General features: G+C 39.0%; 1 protein-coding gene across 2 annotated transcripts; it reads right to left on the reverse strand.

Moving 5' to 3' along the window:
- Positions 1 to 1,681: 1,681 nt before the first annotated feature.
- LOC131312656 (glucan endo-1,3-beta-glucosidase 11-like) lies at positions 1,682 to 4,221 on the reverse strand. Of its 2 annotated transcripts, none has more exons than XM_058340573.1 (3): positions 4,062 to 4,221; positions 2,817 to 3,865; positions 1,682 to 2,557 (listed from the first exon to the last, which is right to left on the reverse strand). In XM_058340573.1, exons 1-3 carry the CDS (start codon positions 4,126 to 4,128, stop codon positions 2,471 to 2,473), a joined length of 1,203 nt encoding a protein of 400 aa, XP_058196556.1. In that variant the 5' UTR covers positions 4,129 to 4,221; the 3' UTR covers positions 1,682 to 2,470. The 2 variants fall into 2 exon arrangements, with proteins under 2 accessions (XP_058196556.1, XP_058196557.1); XM_058340574.1 differs by having other exon boundaries at positions 2,817 to 3,862; positions 4,062 to 4,182.
- Between the last annotated feature and the right edge of the window lie 17,265 nt (positions 4,222 to 21,486).

Below are 21,486 nucleotides of genomic sequence, written 5' to 3' on the forward strand. Positions count from 1 at the left end.
GTTCAGTTTACCCTCTCTCTTTTCACCCATACTAACATAATTAACGTCCTCTTGCATGTAAATTTTTGGGTCTAAATGCGGGAGTCAGAAATGAAATTCCTCCACTTTCATTCACATGAACGCTCTTTATGGTCAATTTGTGAGACCAAAAGGGCTGGAAGACGGCGCAAGTGCTCAATGAGAACTCTCTCTCACTCTCTCTCTCTAACGTGTAGATGAGAGTGACGTGACTAGGACGGAAGCAACCATGCAACACCTAGGCCAAAAAACACAATATTAGATACAAGCGGTGAGGTAGGCATGTTGTTTGGTAGCATAGAAGGTTAAAAAAGAAAGACTATTTTAGCCCCATATCCGTCCAAAACATGACCTATGTTTTTGTTGGATTGCATGTGCTCCGCGTTTGCTGATGTGATAGAGATTACTTGGTAAAGGGCTTAGCTTACATGGCCCCCAATCTCTCTCTCTCTCTCTCTCTCTCTCTCTCTCTCTCTCTCTCTCTCTCTCTCTCTCTCTCTCTCTCTACACCACACACATATCTCTAAAGCATATTATTTGGCAAGGGAATAAAGCAAGACACCTCCTCTGTTTCTCTAGATAAAAAGTAATGAACCAAACAAAGACTAACCTTTTGTACTTTGGGCCGGTTTACATTATCTTCCTCTATCTAAACTTAATGTTATGAGCAGGAGCGGACCCACTTTAGAGCATGGGGTTACGTGCTTCCACGCCTTTTTAAAAAAAATAAATTTCTTGATTTTATATGTATATATATATATATATATATATATATATATATATTATATGCTCAGTCAGTCTCAAATGAGGGAGTCCTTATTTTAGTTAAAATGCGAACCTCCTCATTTCTTCCATTTTTCGATCGAATTTCGATGATCCGAACCGCTCAATGTGTTCAAAACGTGATTTCAAGGGTACCCGCGAGAAATCGGCAAAAAAAATGACCGGGAAGGGCTTCATCTGAGCAATTTTTGTTTGAACCGTTCGATAAAAAATAAACAAAAACTGCTCGGATGAAACCCTTCCCGGTCATTTTTTTTGCTGATTTCTCCCGAGTACCCTTAAAATCACGTTCTGGACACATTGAGCGGCTCGAATCATCGAAATTCAATCGGGAAAAGAAGGTCCGCATTTTATTAAAATGAGGTGGTTCTTACGGGAGACGGACTGATTATATGCTATCTTCTGTAAGATGTTAAAGTTTGGCTCAGTGGTAAGAAACAGGTCATGTGAAAGGAATAGCGTGGGGACTTTTCTTTGGTTTTTTTTCAAAATCCACTTTCACAACCAAGGTTAGTCCCACTCTCCAATGTCTTCAATTATTTGTGTATTACTTAATATGAATTCGCACACTGTATTTGTACATTTTTTGTCTCCGAAACTTGTAGAGTTAATAAGTAGAAAAATAAATGATGAACATGTGATAATTTTGTTTTAACGCATATAGTTGAAGTGCGCAAGTTTACCCAAGTAGTTTGTTATTAAAATGCATATATACTTAAAAATTATTACATTATTATGAATGCTAATTAAAATTATTTGGGAGTGAATATGCTTAACTGTAACTCATATGTTACGGAGTTACAAAGAAAATTAGTGCCTCCACTATGTCGAATTTCTGGGTCTGCCACTGGTTACGGGAGAGAAAGTGAAAGAGAGAGAATGGGAATATAAGCAATTAATACTACTTGATAAGTTTCCATCCATATATATAGGAAGAGTGATCGATGGAATCCACGTCCGAAAGTAGGGACCTTTCTTGCAAACCAGAGAGAGAATCCTTTTCAAGATTGACCTCACTAGCTAGCTACTATTCTCTTTCTATACAAATGGAAATTAATACTAACATTACATCAATATTTTCGGAGTCCTAGCAGCTACCTACCTACCTACCTCTAGCTCTAATTAAAAGGATAAGTAATTACATTACTGGGGATCGATTAGATATTCGACCAAGCCCTTGATTAATAGCGAAAGCGTAGTAGCGATCACGTCCTCGATCTCTCTCTCTCTCTCTCTTCGCCAAAAAGAAGCTCTTCGATCCTCAAAAAATGAGGAAGAGCTTGAGGAATGAGGTTGCCTTCAATTAGCCTTTATTTGGATCTTGAATTTCATTGTGACTTTTTATTCAAGAGAGGCTTTTCCTATTGAATGAAGAAGAAGAATCTCTCATCCCCCTTATCTTGCTTTCAGAAATTCCCCGGATAAATTCATGATTCAAACACAGCCGAAAAACATATAGATATCCCTTCAGTCTCTTCTCTTGCAAAAGGGGTCTCAAGTTTTGCATGTTTTTTTGAAGGGACAAAGGGCTTAAAAGGACAAGCCGGCCCCATCCAAATTAAGGGTATATGTACATAGCTAGGGAGCAACTTCTCTCCAGTTCTCTGTAAAAAACTGGACCCGTGCCGCTGTGAGTTTAGTAAAAAACTGGACCCGTGCCGCAGTGAGTTTAGAATGGTCTTCTTGAGACTACTTGGAAGGCCAGCAAATAAACAAACATCCAATACACCAAGCTTTGATATCCCATCTTTGCTACCTGCTTTACAATAATCAATTCATCACCCAAACACAAAGTGGGGAGGAAGGAGAGAGAGAGAGAGAGAGAGAGAGAGAGAGAGAGAGAGAGAGAGAGCATCATATTAGTAGTAAATATTCACCAATTATGTATAAATGTACAATTCTACAAATGCATTATTCTTCCAGCCACCTTTTTACATCACCCACCTAATTTAAGTCGTATTTCTGTATTATTTTGTTTGTTAAAAAGGCAAAAAGAAAATCTATGGCTTTATTACCTGATGAGAACTAGCGGAGGAAGTGAGAGAAACGGAGCCGTACGACATTGTCGACGTCGAAGTGGCGGACAAGGCCGAGAGGCCCACATTGTAAACCATAGTTTCGTCGGGCTGAAAGAGCCCGAAGTTCCTCTCCGAGGTGGGCCCAGGCTTCAAATCCTCATTGAACAAAGCGAACAAGTAAATCTCCAATCTAGAACTAGGCCTCAAGGGAGTCCCTTCATTTACCAATTGCCTCCTCAAGATATTCCGGTTATAAACCGCCGCGTTTTGCACGGTCGCCCCAATTTCGTTCGGGTCGCCTTTAGAGGGCCACCCGGTTTCCGAAACCCGGACTTCCAGCCCACCAAAGCCCATTCTGGCTAAAGCAAAAATAACGGCATCCACTTGGGCATACAACATGTTGTCGTAGTGCAGTTTTGTGTAGGGGTCCACCATTCCAACATTAGGGTTAAATAAAACGTAGTCCAAAGAAATATTGTTAGGCTCATCTTTGTAAGCAAAATATGGGTACGCATTGATCCAAAAGGGTGATTTAGTAGATGCCAAGAATTGCAAAATCTGAGGCATGACCCCGGCGAGTTCTGGCCTGAAAGAACCGGCCGAAGGCGGATAGGACTCCGCCAGAACGGCCAGGGAGCTGGGCGTGGAGACGTGAATGTACGAGTCTAGCCCCAGTTGGACCAGGGCAGCATGGATCGCGGTCATCGCGTGCACGACATTGGCCATCAGGGTGGTGTCGTCGCCGGTGTAGAGCTCGTTGCCGACAGCAATCCCGGTGATCCGAGTGGCCGGGAAGTAGGGCCTTATGTGGGTCCCGACCCATTGGAGAGCTTGTTGTGGGTCCATCAAATCGCTCAAGACCTCGTTCTCCACCGTCACAATGAGGTCAACCCCGGAATTGGCAAATGCCGTTAGAATCTGAGGGTTGGTGTCGTAAATCCTTGCTTTTGTGATCCTATAAGATTTTAAGAGCTCAAGAACTTGCTCCGGTGGTGGCAGATTGTTGGCAACTTGACCGTAGTTGATGCCAAGGGATTCAACTCCTCCTAGAAAAAAGCACAATTAATTAAACAGGTTAAAATTAGGAATAAAATTAAAAAACCTATATAATGTGTATTGAAAAAGACAAGATATAAATGGATAATAATGACTCAAAGGAAAAATGGGTTTAAGGTAGCTAGCTCAAAGATCAAGAAAAAGACTAAGGACACGAGCATGCATATAACGGAGAAAGAGGGGTACCTGAGAAAAAGAGAGCAAATATAAGAAGAGAATGGACGAAGGCAATTCTTCCAAAAAATGTTGCCATGAGAGAGAGAGAGAGAGAGAGAGAGAGAGAGAGAGATTCCTAAATGAGAGGGAAGGGGGAAGGAAGAAAGATGGGCAAGGAGGGTATATATAACACCATGATGGTCTATGTTGGGAATTCCTTTCTTTACTTGTTTGAATTTTGTTTTTTTGGGCATAGAGGTAATAGGTTGCCTTGCCTTATTGGCTCTTTCTTCATAAATTCTATTGGTTCCCTCACCTTATAATTAAAAGTTATCTTAGACAATTCCTGCTGTGACTTTTCAAGAAAGCCATCTCTTCATCGATTTGACCAATATGCCCTCAATACTTTCTTCACTTAAAAGGAAAGAGAGAGATATTCAAAAAGAATGGGGTACGTAGTGATGGTGCAATGGAAAAAGCAAGATTTTTAATATCCCAAATTGATTATGAAGGCGAAAGGTGACGATCTAATCTTATATACATGCAGTACTTACTAGCCATGTAAATATTTTCTGCTTTTGTTAAAACTTAAAAGTGAAAAGTATTTGATTGATGGAATATAATCAATCCAACTGAACCTTCTCACCGTTCATTAATTAATGTTTAGCATTCTCATCTATTGGTCTTCTAATGTGGAATATGATTCTGTCCTCTCATCCCAAAAAGCTTTTCTTTTGACTAATTCGATTAGATATCCTTAATTTCAACACCCCATGACACTGAAATAACTTGCTATTGATCACGTACGAATCTTCTGCTCGTTTTTTTTTTTTTTTATCTGCGAAAGTTGGTATTGTTAAATTAGTTAGATTAACATTTTGAAAGAAGAGTTAAACTCCTGACCTCTCTTTTCTTGACAATACTGGCACCTAAGACCACTCTTGATCTCGTTGGACCAAAGACACATCCTCTGCTTTGAAAATTAATTAACTAATGAGATTTTATTTAGTTAACTTAAGGTTTATAACAAAGACCAATTACGTAGCCCGGCCTCTGCAACAAAGCCCAGAAGCAATCAGTTAATTAACTCTCTCATCAGACTAGTCATGAATTGCATCTCCTGAGGTTGGGATTTTCCGATCAACAGTTCATCGATCGATCGAGAGAGATTCTGCTGTTCATAATATTCTACTTTGGCCGTGTGATTTCCAATACTACACTGTCAACAATTTTAAATGAATTTTTATATATTCTTGCTATATATTCAATTTTGAAGATTTTTAATTGTTATATATTAATGTTATTTAATGTGGATTTTTGGACTAGACATATCAGAAGTAAAAAAAAACAAATCGTTATCGGTCTGCATCGTAGTAGTGATACGAATTTGTAACTAAACTAAGACGAGATTTGGAAATGTACGTAAAAACAAAAAAAGCAGGGGACAGAATAAACTCATTTGAAAGATAATAAATAATTAAAGAGGAGCTTAATTGGATGATTTTTTTGGATCAAAAGAATCTTTGATTGTTTGAAAGGGAAAAGGGAAAGTACACACCACCAAAAGCAACATCAATTATCAAGATATAATTGTATATGCCGCCTGCTGATGCTGAATTGGATATAATAATAACGAGATAATGATATGATAATTACTGTTATCATTTCGTAGCGGCCACCTTCTTAGCTTAAACTAAATGAGTTTATTAAATCGGAGCATAGTTGGAAGCGCACAAGTGTGGACATGCAGTGGTGTCCAGACCCCTGCACAACTCTAAATATTTGCGTACATTTTTTTGACCAGTAAAAAAAAATTTTATTAAATCTTTGAAAATAAATTACAAAAATTAAAAGGATTCAAAACACAAGACATCACGATGGAGCATGAGGAGACCAGAAAGGAGACAATCAAATGTTGCTAGGACCCAAAAGAAAAAATACCAACCCGAAAGATGACAAGTAGCCAACCAAGACCCAAAAAAGCCCCCCCAAAACACCTCCACTCCAAAATCCAACCATGAAGAAAACCCAACCATCTCCAAAACCCGACTTAATTTAGAAAGATTCTATGGAATTGGCCCTTGCAATTGTTGCTTGGGTGAAAAAAAAAATTTCTTAAAATTCCTGTATGTGTTGGGAAAACCCTCCAAAAATTTCAAATTATCAATATATAAACACATGTTGCTTGGGCTCCTCTCTAAGTCGCAAATTCTGCCTCTGCCATTGCGTGTACTCCTAGCATAAATAAAGAAAGAGTAGAGGGATTTTTGGTGTTTTAGAACAATAAAGTTTTTTTTTTTTTTTGATCAGATGGCAGTACTAAAGTTGTGAGAATACTTTTTTGACAACGAGACCAAAAAGGGCTGATGAGTGGGTTGCTTTGCATTTGCAGGTGGGAAATTCAAAGATGATTACCTACGTATTTTGGGGCCAAATTACTGTAGAACCGAAGAAGTATAGGTGGAAGAACGAACTTGCTGATTGCAATTTTGTTCACATTTTTTAAAAGAAGGTGAATATTATCTTTTCTGTTATTGGATGAAATGCTGTGAACTCCACCACAAAGTGATGTTATGTTTAGCATGCAATACACATTTTGGTAAACATGACATTACTTTGTGGTAGAATCCACACCATTTCAACCAATAAAAAAGAAGGTAATGTTCACCCTCTTAAGTGGAAGGTAAACTCGAACTTGCTAGAGAAGTGTTTAATTAGTAAGGGGATAAGGGAGATCGTATTACGCACAACGAAAATGAAAGATGGCAACTGTCCTTTTCTGGAACCAACATCTCTCTCTCTCTCTCTCTCTCTCTCTCTCTCTCTGTTGATTACTTGACTTTTATTACTTGATGAATATGCAAGAAAACGAAATATATATGAGTAGGCTTTGTTTTACTGCCGACATGAGTTGTACTTTTTTGGCATTAAAGCACCTAATAATATTAATGTGACACAACATTGGGTGGTTAATTGTTAATACTATACTATTTTAGATTTTACAAAATATACAACTTCTCAGAATCAGTTTTAAAGGCTGTTTTTGGACCAAAAGTAGAGACAGATTTTTTGTAAAAAAAAAGTAACACAGCTTCTTTCCACCACCAAAAAATAAAATAAAATTAAAATAACACATGTGGAATTAATCGGCAAATTAATTATCTAACGCAACCTTAATTATCACTCTTAATACCATTTAGTTGTTTCTGAATTTTTGATAGATTGCATTCTAGACATGTGGATTTTAAGCCTTTAATGGTCGACAAAATGTTGAATCATTGTAGTCTGTTTTCTCACATTTACATTCAGGTTATTACCAAGCTCAAAACCTCAAGGTAGCCTAAGTTAGTCTAGCTCCTGTGATTGTTGATTAGGTTATTTATACTAATTTGAATATTCTTTTATTGAGTATTTTTTTTTCATTTTTGCCTTATCGAAGTATAAAAAGGTCCAACTTCCTTTCCAGACCATTTTAGAGAATGAATTGTCAGTCTAACGGGCTCTTCCTGGATCCATTTCAATGATCGAAAACCTTCATTTTTCAAAACTCATCGATAACATATACTTAATAAAGCAATGACTACGTACTTTAATCAGATTTCAGTTGATATGCTTCCAATTAAAACACATTCATATTAAAAAAAAAAAAAATGTAGCTAGCTTCATCTTATATTTTTCGAAGAGAATAAATTCTTTACATCGCCGGTGTAAACATTTGTTTCTTCCAAATCAATTGCATTGCGCCACGTCGTCATATTTTATTAATTGGGACCACTGTTTTGACACGTGTCGTAATGCAATTAATTTGGAGGATACAAATGTTTATACCGGCGGTGTAAAGAATTTATTCTCTTTTTCGAAACTCATATATATACTTGGTTACAAGTTTCAATTTTGTCTCTTAATTAAGTATATTCCTTCACGATGAAGAGTTCCTTGTTTGTCCTTTCCTCTTATTGGTAATTCCCAACTTTTTTGAAATGTACATAAGTAGTTGGCAAGTAGTTCGTACCGATTTAGTAATAGGTCCACTATAGACATTTTATAAGCCCACAAGTCTACCTAATAGTTTTTTAAAACCACAAGTCCACACAACCTAAACCCTAGGGTATCCTATAAAAGTGCCTAAAACCCTAAACCCTATAAAAGTGTCTAAACTACTAAAACCCTATAAAAGTGCCTAAACCCTATGGTACACTACCCTAGGGTACCCTATTCTATAATAAAAAAATGCATCCTAAAATCTTATGAAAATGTCTAAATCCTAGGGTATCCCATCATACTCTAGGGTACCCTAAAATGGATTTGAGACCTTACAAAATTAATAAGTGAACTTGTGGGTTTATGAAGTTCACATAATGGACCTAAAACTAATTTTCTAAATATTCAACTTGTTAATTAGCTAGGAAGACATGCATAATTAAGATTCGTATGAAATTAATCGTCAAAGTTAGCTAGGTCACGTTTCTTGATAAGCAAGAGAGACAAGCAATTGCATGCTTTTGGCTCTAGTAATTAATCTACTCCTCCTAAGTGGCACCGCGAATGCCATGCATGTGATCTGACTAGTAAAAGAGATAAAAAGAAACTAAAGCTAGTGTTGCATCAGCCACAGGCCCCTTTTATAAAAGTCTTTACATATTTGCATCAGCCACATGGAAATAACACGTACTTTCCTACATATACTGACGCAGCAGAACGAACGAATTATCATTGATCATTAAATCAATAATATTATACCCGTAGGCTACATTCTCCTATATAAATGTTAGGACATTCACGAAGTAGACAAGTAAACAAACCAATAAGTAATAAAATAAAGGCACAAAGATATACGTGGTTCCGTTCAAGCACAAAGCAAGAACGTACTCCACGGGCGAAGAGCGAGAGAAGATTCATTATGATCAAGGAGAGAATACAAAGAGCCCGTAACTCTCAACGAAGCACCAAACGATATTTAGTGACAAATCTCTGATGGAATCCGAAAGGGAGAATAAATCCTTGGTGGAACCCGAAGAGACGAAACAAAACCCTCCTATCAAGCCCCAATTCAAATGAGATAAACCTTAAGAATTCCCAAGATTCTTATTTATTGAAAAGCACTAAAAAACCATAAACCGAATTAGAATAGAATTCTTGTCACATAAACCTAAACCGACTCAAATAAGGAATTCTAGTTACTTTCCAACAATAAGCTAAAATCGCAACTCAACTAGGAAACAATAGATCTAGATTCTTGATAACCAAAGAAAACTATAAAAGAAACTAGGAAGGGATATCTCTATATATAACAGGAATAAAATCTTTCTGAACGAGGCTCAAGCAATTTGGGATATTGATAAGATGTTGGGTATTGGTTATGATGGTAATGAAGGGAAAGTCATTAGCAAAATTGCTAAGTCAGAGGAAATTGATGATGAGCGAAACAAAGCCATATATGTTGGCCTAGGAGGAAAGGATTACTTTTAGGAGGAAGGGGTGCGTTTGGGGTTCTTCTTGTTGGTCTCTTGCCAACCTTGTCTTTTGGCCGGGGTTTGGGCTGTGGCATATGAGAGAGAGAGAGAGAGGGAGAGAGAGAGAGAGAGAGAGAGAGAGAGAGAGAGAGAGAGAGAGAGAGAGAGAGAGAGAGAGAGAGAGAGAGAGAGAGAGAGTGTATGTCATTTATTGAGATGTTTGCTCCTTGCTGGGATGCCATATTGTCTCGAATTCTTTTAGTCTCTGTAAACTTTTTTAGATATCGATCAGTAAAATTTCAATTTCACTGTTAAAAAAAACGACAAAACAAATGGCACAAAATTAAAGTTCTAAAATACTACAACCATACTCATTTAGACACACCCACGTACACACACTCAAACTCTCAAGAGTGTGGACTGCACACATACTTGTAAGTTTGGGTGTGTACTTGAATGATAGACTCCAAAGTCCAAACCACCATGAACTTAGCAGGAGGAAACCAAGCAAGAACCAACATAAACACCCCAAACCATGTTATTTCTACAATACGATTTCCGTAAGTGAAAACACTTAAGATCTTGTCCTACATCCTATGTACTCCATTGTAGCACTACTTGATTTTTCCTTGCAATATCTCTTCCCCCATGTGAAAACTCTCGTCCCCGTTGCGGTGCGCACTGTCATACTTAAGGTCCTTTTTATCTTTGTTATCCGTTTTCAAAGATGAATAAATTCACTTTTTTGCCGAGCAAAAGAAAATAGTGAAACGAGAAAGCGAAAAGGACTACTTCTTCATTCTCTTGATGAAGCACTAAAAAACACACCATGTCCCTCAAGAGCTAGCGGGTCAATTCCGATCCTTCTTTATCTTTTCCTTTTCGGAAAATTCTACTCTCCACGCACTCACACAAACACTTTACACTAGGGGTGTGCAAAAAATATGCCAATCTGCCAACCCAACCCGCACCGGCCCAACCCGAAAATCACGGGTTAAAACCATGAGCGGCCGGTTGAGTTGGGCGGGTAAAACAAAACTTTCAAACGGGTAAGTTTGGACGCGGGTAAAATTTCTCTAGCTAAACCGCCTTTAATCCAACCCAACATACCTGTATATTTAGAATAATAATAACAAATAAAAATAATATCCTATCAATGTTAACGTGCACTATGATTTTTGTATGGATTATTAGCTACTAGTTTTAATTCTTTTTAATTTGTGCACTATGATCTTTGTAATTCATTTTCAAACATTAAAACAAAATTTTTAAACCGGTTGATTTGAGTGCGGGTAAAGTTTCTCTAAACCGCCTTTAATCCAACCCAACATATTGTTTTATGCTATTTGTTTTTGTATGAACTATTAATTATGTGGTCTATGTTGGCTATTAGCCTATTACTAATTCTATGCTATTGGTTTCATTATTAGCTCAATTAGTGAAGTTTGTTTTCAACCTGTTCTACCCGCCTAACCTGCAAGTCTGCAAGTTGAAAACGTCAAAAAAATCAACCAACTCGCTGATTTTAAGATAGTGATGGGTTGGCGGCATGTTACAAAATTGTTAACCTGCCAAGTACGGATTTGTTAAAGAATACACCCTAAACCTACCCAACCCGACCCATGCAACATCCCTATTTTACACACACACAAATTTATTTATGGGTCTCATACACTTTGGAGTTGTAGTGTGTGTGGATCTTTATGTGAGTGTGAGTGTGAGTGTGAGTGTGTTTGTGGTTCTGGAATTGTTTTTTTGTTTTTGGGTAAAAGAGTAGCTTTAGGGCATCATTTAATATATACTGAAAATAAGTGCATGTTTTGCCGGAAAGAGTATGTATGCAATTTGGAATGACAAGAAATTTAAGCTTTGTTAATTGTTAATCAATGCCCATAGGATATTCATTGGTGGGAATTTAAGCATGTTCTATTTTGCACTCAAAGGGGGAAAATGGGTTTTCCTTTGTTTAAGATAGACTTCACAAAGAAGTTTTTTTTTTCCTCAGCAAAGAAATTTTATTAATCTCTAAAAAGGAACAAAGATTAAAAAGAACAAGGTCATATAAGATTTACCCTACCAAAATGACGTTGGCAAGAAGCCAACAAAGGAAAAAAACCAACCCCGATACACCTATACCTAAAAGGAAAATGCCTCAAGCACTCCAGCACCTTGCAGAAAGGAAACAAAGAAAAGAGAACACCTCCACCAACAATTAGGCTAAACAGCCCCTTGAAAAAACAACCTAAACTAGCCCCCCACAGAAGAAGCTGGAAACAAGCACAGGCAAGGAGCAGACAAAAACAACCTCAAAACACCCGCACCAAGCCACCAAGAGAACGGCAAAGCAAACCCAGATAGAGAAACAAAGCCATGACCAACCCCGGCTAAGCAACAACCAGCATACGAAAAGGAACGCAACAGAAAACAGGAACAAACACCCAAATATAGAAACCAATCGAATCAGAACTCCACAGAGGGGGAGGCACCATCCTTCAACTCCACAAAGAAGAAGATTTAAAGAAACATGCTTTTTCTTAAAAGCATTAAAGATAAAGGGTGGAAAGCAGCAGAGGTACATGAATGGAAAAAGGGTTACTGTTAGAATTGGAAAATTTCTTGTGTCTGCTCAAAGATATACATCTTTCTTTCCAAGGATTCTTGGCTTTGGGTTGGTTTTCCTAATCACTAATTAGTAAATAACGAATGCAGAAGCGGGTGGTTCGGGTTACCTTTTCGAGTGTTTTAACTGAACTAAATTTTTGTGTGGATAAATTATGAACTCCGAACATTAATATATAACCGCAACAATCTCCTAGCGATTGAGTGATAGAACGATGCGATTATCACCAACGATTATCACCAACAATATATATCCACGACAAAAAAGCTAAAACCACTCTATAACGGTAGAGGGAGAAAAAAGTATCCTTGAACTCAATACTAATTGATTATTGTGTCTCACTTGTGAATTTCCTGCAAGAAATTATATAGATCGAAGCATCTGCTTCAGGAGTATACTAATTCTTAAGAGATTAGGGTTAATTGAACATCTTCCTTTTTTCTCCAAGATAAGATGAAACTCTATCATGATAATTGGTCTCCGGGTCATGCCACACATGGGCGACCCAATTCGGTCCCGGACCCACCTAAATTCCAACAGTTTTGATGAATTGTAACAATCACAAGCAAATTTCAACTGTAACTGATGCTGGAAAACCATCACATACTGCTTCACGAGGAAAAAAGAGGAGGAGGAATGGAAAATTTCCAACACGTTTCCACCTAAGTTGTTATCACAAGATAAGAGCGTTGAAGATATGAAAAGCAAGAATGGTTTTAGCTAGGTTTTTCATTTAATTCCCTTTTATATATATCTTACTTTTTGATTTTGGGTTTTGTGCTATATGTTCTTTTTTGGAGGACCTCGTCACATGAAGTGTTCTTCGGTGCTGAGGCTAAGTTTCCCTTCTTTCTTTTTTTATCGGCAAAAGATAAAATTTTATTAACTCATAACACAAAGTACAGAGCTAAAAGGATCATGGATACACCGGTCTGACCATCCATGACCCTCATCTCCTAACCACATGGAGGAAATTGATTTGGCCCAACAGGCTGAGCCCAAACCAGAAGAAAAATACCTAACCGGCCCAAGTTGGAGAGACACCAACTCAAACCAAAACAGCCCAAAAACCAAACAAATGGGCAAAGCCCACACACCTAATATAACCCTACACACCAAATCCAACCCCAAACCAAAACCGAGCTGTAACGACCCGGATTTTCGATCCAATTTTTTTTAATACAAATTTATATTGTTAAATTCCTAATTCAATAATTAATTAGATTGAATAATTAAAATATATTATTATGTGTACAATTGATATTATTTACACTATTGTATAAAATATGTATTTAAACTTTAGATATACAAGGAATCAGAGTTTCATATTCATCTCTTATCTTTTCTATCTAAACCCTAACTAGAACTCTATTCAAATTAACTCTCCACTTCTCTATCTCTCATCCTATATATACACGCGTCCAGATACATTCTCATCATGTACATACATGCGTCCACATACATTAGAATTGAAAACCCCCCCAAATGTGGCACTTGTCCCCTATCCTTTTATCATTTTCAGTATCCCTCTCTTTCACTCTCCTTCCTCATTCCACCACTTCTACACTTATCCTCTCACCTTCTTACTACCTTATTCTTTCTCATTATACATACCCACATAAATCTGAAAATTGAACACCAGTATATTATTTTATTCTCAATTCTATTATTGAGTCTAGAATAGAGAGAGAGAAAGAGAGAGAGAGCGAGTTGTGGCCGTAGGTGTGTGCACACCGTGAGTTTCGTGGGCACACCGCTGCTGCGGGCCCTGTCAGAGTGCCGCCAGACGCTGCCTCGAGATTTCAAAACCACCATGGCGATCTACGAACACCGTACAACACTTATTCGGACTTAGAATCGCGTTTGAGGTAGTTTTCCGGAAACCCGAAACTTTAATCTGTATTTTAATGGAGTTAAGATTTAGATTTAAAGTTTATTGAAGATGATGATCTGCTGTTAAATTGTTAATTTATTTTTAGTCCTGTTTATATAAAAATTCAGTCCGGTTGTGCTGGAATGATTAGTGTTATACCCTGTGAAAATTTATGATCGTTTAACAAGTGTTTGATTGCAAAATTACTATTAATGATGCATTGTTGATTTGTATTTGAGTGGACGTTTACGTGTTTAATAAATTATTGGGGTAGATAAATATTTATGAAATATTAATAAGAATATTTTATTAGTAAAAATTATTTAGATTGTAAACAAGAAATATTTTAGATTATATATTAGTTAATCTTTAACTCTAATAAATATTGACTAGAATAGCATCGCATAACTTTGTTGTTATGAAAATCTCATATTAATATTTAATGTAGTTAGTAAATACTAAATTTAGCAATAAGTATTTTCCAATAAAAATTAGTTTGTAAAATCTATGAATAATATGAGAGTTAAAGAAAATATATAAATAGTAGAAATGTTTTATAAAATTTCTAAACGAGAGAAATAGACTTAATTTTAAGTGTAGTAATTAATTGTTTGACTGAATATTATTTTGTTACTCGCATGATTAATTCTATGACAGGATAAATTTTATCGCATGGTTATGTGTTGTTGGCATGTTAGTACTTTTAGTTGAAATGTTGAACCATGTGGTATTTTGTTATGGTTGTAGATTGGACAAATAGGTTCCTCGGGTGGTTACGAGTAGTGAAACATATAGACGATGATGAGTAAATGGAAAATGGTAAAATGTTGAAAGTGTGAGTACTGTGTGGATTGTAAATTGAGCCATGACGATGGCAAGGGTAACCTATGGGGCCCTGTGTTGAAATGGGTTACCTGCGGGGCCCAGTGTTGTGACACTAACGTATGATACGTCATGGAAAGTTTCTCTTCGAGGAAGAGAATGAGTCCCATGAGACGGTTATAGTTAGTGAGACGCTAACGTATGATACGTCATGGGAAGTTTTTCTTCGAAGAAGAGAATGGGTCCCATGAGACGGTTATAGTTAGTGAGACGTTAATGTATGATACATCATGGAAAGTTTCTCTTTGGGGAAGAGAATGGGTCCCATGAGACGGTTATAGTTAGCGTGGGGTACTGGATGTCCGACCTTAATGTATGATACGTCATGGGATGACTCGATTCTCCTGTTATGGTCTTAAGTGAGAACATGTTCGGTACATAACTTAGGTGCGCTCACTTAGGACCCTGGTGCAGGATAAGCAAGAGGAAGGGTGGACCCATGAGACGGTTGTAGTTAGTGGATGTGGGAGGAAAGGATCTCGTGGAGATGATCCTTAGATTACATGTAAGATGATGGATGGTAAAGAAAAAGACGATGTGTTATTTTTTGATACCTTCTATGTATTATGAATTGTTATATTGTTAATCTGCATATTGTGGTATTGGGTTTTAGGATTTCTACTTGGTGAATTATCACTCAGGATACGTTTGTATCCTGGCAAATCGTTTGCTTCGGCGTTCAATTTGCCAGAGTGTGCAGGATTTCACAGTGGAGCAGTTGATACAGGTGGGACCCCCTGGAAGTCGCTCTGGAGTTGCTTTTGTTAAATAAATGTACATAGATTTTTGTATTATTTTGAGATTGTAATTTTTGTACAAGGATAAATAGGGGCCTAATAGTTTGTAAAATTCAGTGTATTTTAGGGTTAATACTTCCGAAATTTCTTGAAAAATCGGGGCGTTACAGAGCCACCTGCCACCGCCTCCAACGATGCCATCACCGCCACCGCCGCCATACCTGCCAAACCAGCCAAAGCCACAAACAAACAACTACAGAACAACAACAATACTGCTGCCCAACAGCCACAACCACCACCCACCGCCATCTGCCGCCACCATCATCACCGCTAGGAAAAGACCCAACAAGTTCTACACGCGCGCTCCAACCACCAAACAAACCGAAAGCTGGGACGAACTGCCAAGATCTGGAAGAAGAGGATGCAACCAAAGCCACCAGCAGTGAAGAAACCCTAGCCGTTAAGCGCTGAACCGAATTGGCCTAAGAGAAACTGATCGGCGGGATCCAACACCCAAACATCACTGACCACAACGACGTCCTCCACAACGCTGTTAGGCCCCAAAAGATCGACTCCATTCAGCAATGGAGATCGATAGGAGAGACGCCGGAGGAGGATGAGAAAGGGTCACGGACGAGGGAGCAGGACTGATAGAGCAAAAAGGCAGAAGAAACCAGACCAGCAAGGATGAGAAAGATAGGGGTGAGGGAGGAGAGAGCCCGGGGGGAGGAGGAGATCGAGCGCCTCCCCCCCCCTACCTAGGCGGCTGCGGCTGGAAACGTAATGCAAAGAACCTTTTTACTTCGATTCTGTTGCCTAAGGAGGAAGGATCTCGAATGAGGCTAAGTTTCCCTTGTCGGCTAAACAGACTAAAATCCACAGCAACACGAATTTTAAGACAGATTATTCTTCTCGCATACATTAATTAAAAATTCAAATAGTAAAAATAATTTGTCTAAAGCACATAAACTGTAGTTTAACTTTTTAAGGGAAACCCACTGAATCTACTTATCCTCATCCCTTATACAGAGCAAAAATTATGCTAATTAGGGGCATATTTTTTGTTATCAGCGAAATCATTATTGTTAGAATAGTTAGATTAACATTTTGAAAAAGAGTTCTCTTGACCTAGTTTCTCTCAACATCTAAGTACACATCTGATGCTGTATGACCAAAAGCTTCTTCGTAGTTAAGTCACATGTTAGTATGTACATGAGACCTTTATAAGGCCAAAATGAGCTCTAAGGCATTGTTTGGGATATGGTCGGGGATGGAACTAGAATTTTACCCTAGCAGTAGCGAAATGTATACTAAAAAAATAAAAAGATGCATTACAATATTAATAGTCAAGTTAAACTTAGATTCTAGAATGGTATTTTGGATGCACACCACAAACTATGGGTGAGCTTTCAATATATAGATGAAGTAGTTACAAGGGTGATTCAAACCCAAACAATGATAAACCCAAAGCTAAGATACAACTGAATTTGAGATATACATGAATAGGATGATGTTTATCTAATACACCCCCTCAAACTGACGTGGGTCAAGGAGTGAGGGTCAGTTTGTCCCGTAGAAATTGAAATTGTGTAGAAGACAAGCCCTTAGTCATGATGTCAGCAATTTGATCCTTGGACGATATGAACTGAACTTGTAAATCCTTGCGGGCCACTTCTTCACGGACGAAATGAAAATCGATTTCCACATACTTTGTCCGGGCATGGAAAACTGGATTTGCAGTAAGGTAAGTGGCACCAACATTATCACATCATAGTGTAGGAGCTGACAGGAGACAAATACCGAGTTCATATAACAAGGATTGAATCCAGGCGAGCTCGGCAGCGGCATCGGCAATAGCTTTATACTTAGATTCGGTAGAAGACCGAGCTACTGTCCTCTGTTTGCGGGAGTACTAAGACACAAGATTATTGCCCAAGTAAATGGCAAACCCACCCGTCGATCGTCGATCATCAATACATCCAGCCCAATCGGCATCAGAATACGCTTGTAAACATATTGGAGAGGTTCGCGAAAAGAGAATGCCGAAGTGTAGAGTATGTTTGAGATATACCCGTTTGATAGCGGCCCAATGAATATCAGTGGGCGAATGCATGAATTGGCAGGCTTTGTTGATTGTGAACGCAATATCGGGTCGTGTAAGAGTTAGATATTGAAGAGCGCCCACCACCTGTCGATATTTGGTTTGATCAGCTAAGAGTTGGCCATCTTGTTTTGATAATTTAATGGTTGTTGAATTGGGTGTGAGCACAGGTTTCCAATGTTGCATTTCGACTTTGGTTAAAAGATCAATAATATATAGGTGTTGGGACAAGTGAAGACCGCCCCTTGGTGTGCGCGTTGCCTCGATTCCCAAAAAATAATTAAGCGGCCCAAGGTCTTTGAGAGCAAATTTGGAATGGAGTTGACAGATGAGATTGCCAATGGTTGCTGGTAATTAAAATATCATCAACATATATGAGCATATAGACCCGAAGAGACCCATGATGTTGAATAAAGAGTGAGGCATCAGATTTTGACGCAACAAATCCCACCGATAATAAAAAAATCCGATAGACGAGTAAACCATGCGCGCGGGGCTTGTTTGAGCCCGTATAGTGATCGATGAAGTTTGCAAACATAACTCGGATTTTGAGAATCAACAAAGCCAGGGGGCTGTGACTTGTATACTGGTTCAAACAAGAAGCCATTTAAAAATGCATTGTTGACATCCAGTTGATGTATGTCCCATCCAAGAGATATAGCAATGGACAAAACCATGCGAATGGTCACCGGTTTGACAACCGGACTAAATGTTTCAAAATAATCAATACCCGGTTGTTGATGAAAACCCTTGGCCACCAGTCGGGCTTTGTAGCGATCAACGGTGCCATCCACATTGCGTTTAGTTTGATAAATCCATTTGCAACCAACCACGTTGTGTGCTTCACATGATGGAACTAAACTCCAAGTCCCATTCTGTAATAGGCCTGAAATCTCAGCACTCATTTCTGCACGCCACTCCGGTGATTTGGAGGCTGAGGAGTAACTTGTGGGTTCATGTTGGTCAGAGGAATTGGTGCACGCAGTAAGAAGCGCATGGGGTTGGCTTTGCTTCATAGATCGAATGAGCATATGGTGGGTAGGCGTTGAAGGAGGACGATTTTTGGGTGGACGTTTTGAGGGTTCATGCAAGTCTATTACCAGGTTAATACCTTGCATGATGTTTGAATTAGGTATGAATGTATGAGAGGATAAAATATTGGCGAATGAATTATTGGATTAGGATAAGGGTGTAGAAGGTGGACTAGGATGTGGTGACGAGAGAATAGGTGAGGTTTCCATTTGGTTAGGAGTTATCTGGTTGTTAGGAGTGGGAGATTCTTGGGATTGCAAATTTGAAGTTGTTGACGTGGTACGTAAATGAATGAGAGAGACCTGATGAGAAACAATTGCCCAAGGGGTGGAATTGGTACGTGGTTGCACGGATGGGGCTACTCCAAGAATAGATGGACTAGAAAATGGGAAATTGTATTCGTCAAATCGAACATGTCGAGCGAAATAGATGCGACCTGAAGCATAATCCAGGCAACGATATCCCATGTGAGAGGGACTATACCCGAGAAAGACACACGGCGTAGACCGGAATGACATTTTGTGGCGATTATATGGATGAAGATATGGGTAACACAAGCAACCAAAAGTTTTTAAAAAATGATAATATGGTGGTTTTCGAAAGAGAAGTTGGAAAGGAGGCAAATTCTGAGATACCGGCGAGGGAAGACGATTTATGAGATACATTGTTGTTTCGAACGCAAAATGCCAATATTTTTGGGGAACCGAGGCATGTGCAAGTAAAGATAGCCCCGTTTCAACAACATGGCGATGTCGACGTTCAATTTTTCCATTTTGTTCATGGGTGTGAGGGCGGGGAAGACGATGGATGACACCACATTTTTTGAAAAATGGATTCAATGACCGATACTCCCCGCCCCAGTCTGTTTGCACCTGTTTAATGGATGTGGAAAATTGCCTTTCAACCATAGTTTGGAATTGAATGAAAATTTGGTAGACATCAGACTTGAGAGAAAAAGGGAAATACCATAAATATTTTGAATAAACATCCAAAAATAATACAAAGTACCAATGCCCATCGGTAGATGGCATAGGAGACGGACCCCATACATCACTAAAAACAAGTTCTAATGGTGCTGAACAAACGGATTTTGTTACAGGTAATGATAAGCGAGATGATTTTCCTAACTAGCAACCATGACAAAGAGGTGGTCGCTTATTGGTAGAACATGGCAAGTTATTTTGGGTGAGGATTTGACACAGAACACGTTGATGTGGATGGCCAAGTCGACGATGCCAACACACGGAGTTGACCCGTTCGGAGAGATGAGCAGACGGAGAGACTGGAGAGGAGGCAGGAATTTTGTAAAGACCAGACTCAATCCGCCCTTGGAGTAGCGTTTGGCGAGTAACCTAATCCTTGATGAGAAAAAAAAAGGGATGAAATTCAAAGAAAACCCCATTATCCTTAGTAAATTGGGAAACTGAAAGTAGAGATTTTGTAAGAGATGGAACATGAAGGACATTAAATAAATGGAAGGAAGAAGATGGGGTGGAGAGAGTACCTTGACCAATGTTAGTGATAGGGAGCCCATGACCATTCCCTACACGAAGCTGGTCAGAACCGTGATAATCTTTATGATGGGAGAAAGTGGTAAGATCTGGAGTGGCATGATGGGTAGCGCCGGTATCGGGGAACCATTCGGACATTGGAATAGGAGATGGTGCATAAGAGGCAATATGAGCTGATGGAGGGGCTGCATGGTTGTAACGGTAACGGCTGGTGACAGCAGAGTGATTGGTGTTGCTGCAAATCTGACAGCGTGGGTGCGAGTCCGAAGGCGGGGAACGGTGGGTGCTGACATTGGAAGAATAGTTGTTGCGGAAATCATTAGAGCGAGATCCATTGTGACGCCCACGACCGCGGCCATGGCCACGACCGTTACAGCCTCTCCCATGATCAGAATTGGAAGTGGTGCCCTGAACAAAGTTGGCTTGTGCCGAAGGTTCCATAGAGTCCACAATTGTAAGTGAGGAGAAGGCCATCAAGTGCATGAACTCGTGGCTGAAAAGAAGGCTGTGTAGTTCCGTGTAAGAGATTAGCGTCGTTCGTGTAGCAAGCGAAGGTATTAAGTCGTTAAAGGTCGGATTCAGCCCTTTGAAGACATAAAGGTTAAAATCTTGAATCGCCAAAGGGCGACCAGCTACTGTAAGTTCTTCGGAGAGGGATTTAGCTTTGTGCAAATATTGGGTCACCGGTTGATCGCCTTGCTTGATATTCTAGAGATGGAGATGTAGTTAGAGAATACAGGTATGTGAGGGGGAGGCAAGAGCGGCTTCAAGGGTCATCCAGATTTCACGGGACGAATTGGCATCAATGATAAGCGGAAGAACTTCTTCTGTTTGGGAAGAAATTAATAGACTCATAAGAAGTTGATCCTGATCTTGCCAAAGTACGAACTCTGGATTTGCAATCTCAACGTTGTCGAGATGTGTTTTGGCCGATGGACACGGGTGTGAACCATCAATGAAACCAAGGAGGTGCTGTCCTCGGAGATAAGAAAAGAGCTGAGTTTTCCAATACAAGAAGTTGTTATTTGTAAATTTAATGGAAAGAAAATGGTAGGCATTTGAAAAGGGCAGTGAAGGAAGTGAGTTTGTTGAAGTGATTTTTGAAGTAACAGGTCAAGAGGTTTGAGAAGAGGATGAAGAAGTAGACATGGCTGAGTAGCTCTGATACCAAGTTAAACTTAGATTCTAGAATGGTATTTTGGATGCACACCACAAACTGAGGGTGAGCTTTCAATATATAGATGAA

Source organism: Rhododendron vialii, chromosome 13a (assembly GCF_030253575.1).
Source record: "Rhododendron vialii isolate Sample 1 chromosome 13a, ASM3025357v1".
NCBI classification, from domain to species: domain Eukaryota; kingdom Viridiplantae; phylum Streptophyta; class Magnoliopsida; order Ericales; family Ericaceae; genus Rhododendron; species Rhododendron vialii.

Excerpts from the sequence above, each read along its gene's own strand:
- LOC131312656 (XM_058340573.1), bottom strand. The coding sequence starts at position 4,128 with ATGGCAACATTTTTTGGAAGAATTGCCTTCGTCCATTCTCTTCTTATA. Across the intron at positions 3,866-4,061 it reads ATTTGCTCTCTTTTTCTCAG|GAGGAGTTGAATCCCTTGGC; the intron begins GTACCCCTCTTT and ends GCTTTTTTCTAG. Across the intron at positions 2,558-2,816 it reads CCTCCGCTAGTTCTCATCAG|GTAGCAAAGATGGGATATCA; the intron begins GTAATAAAGCCA and ends ATTGTAAAGCAG.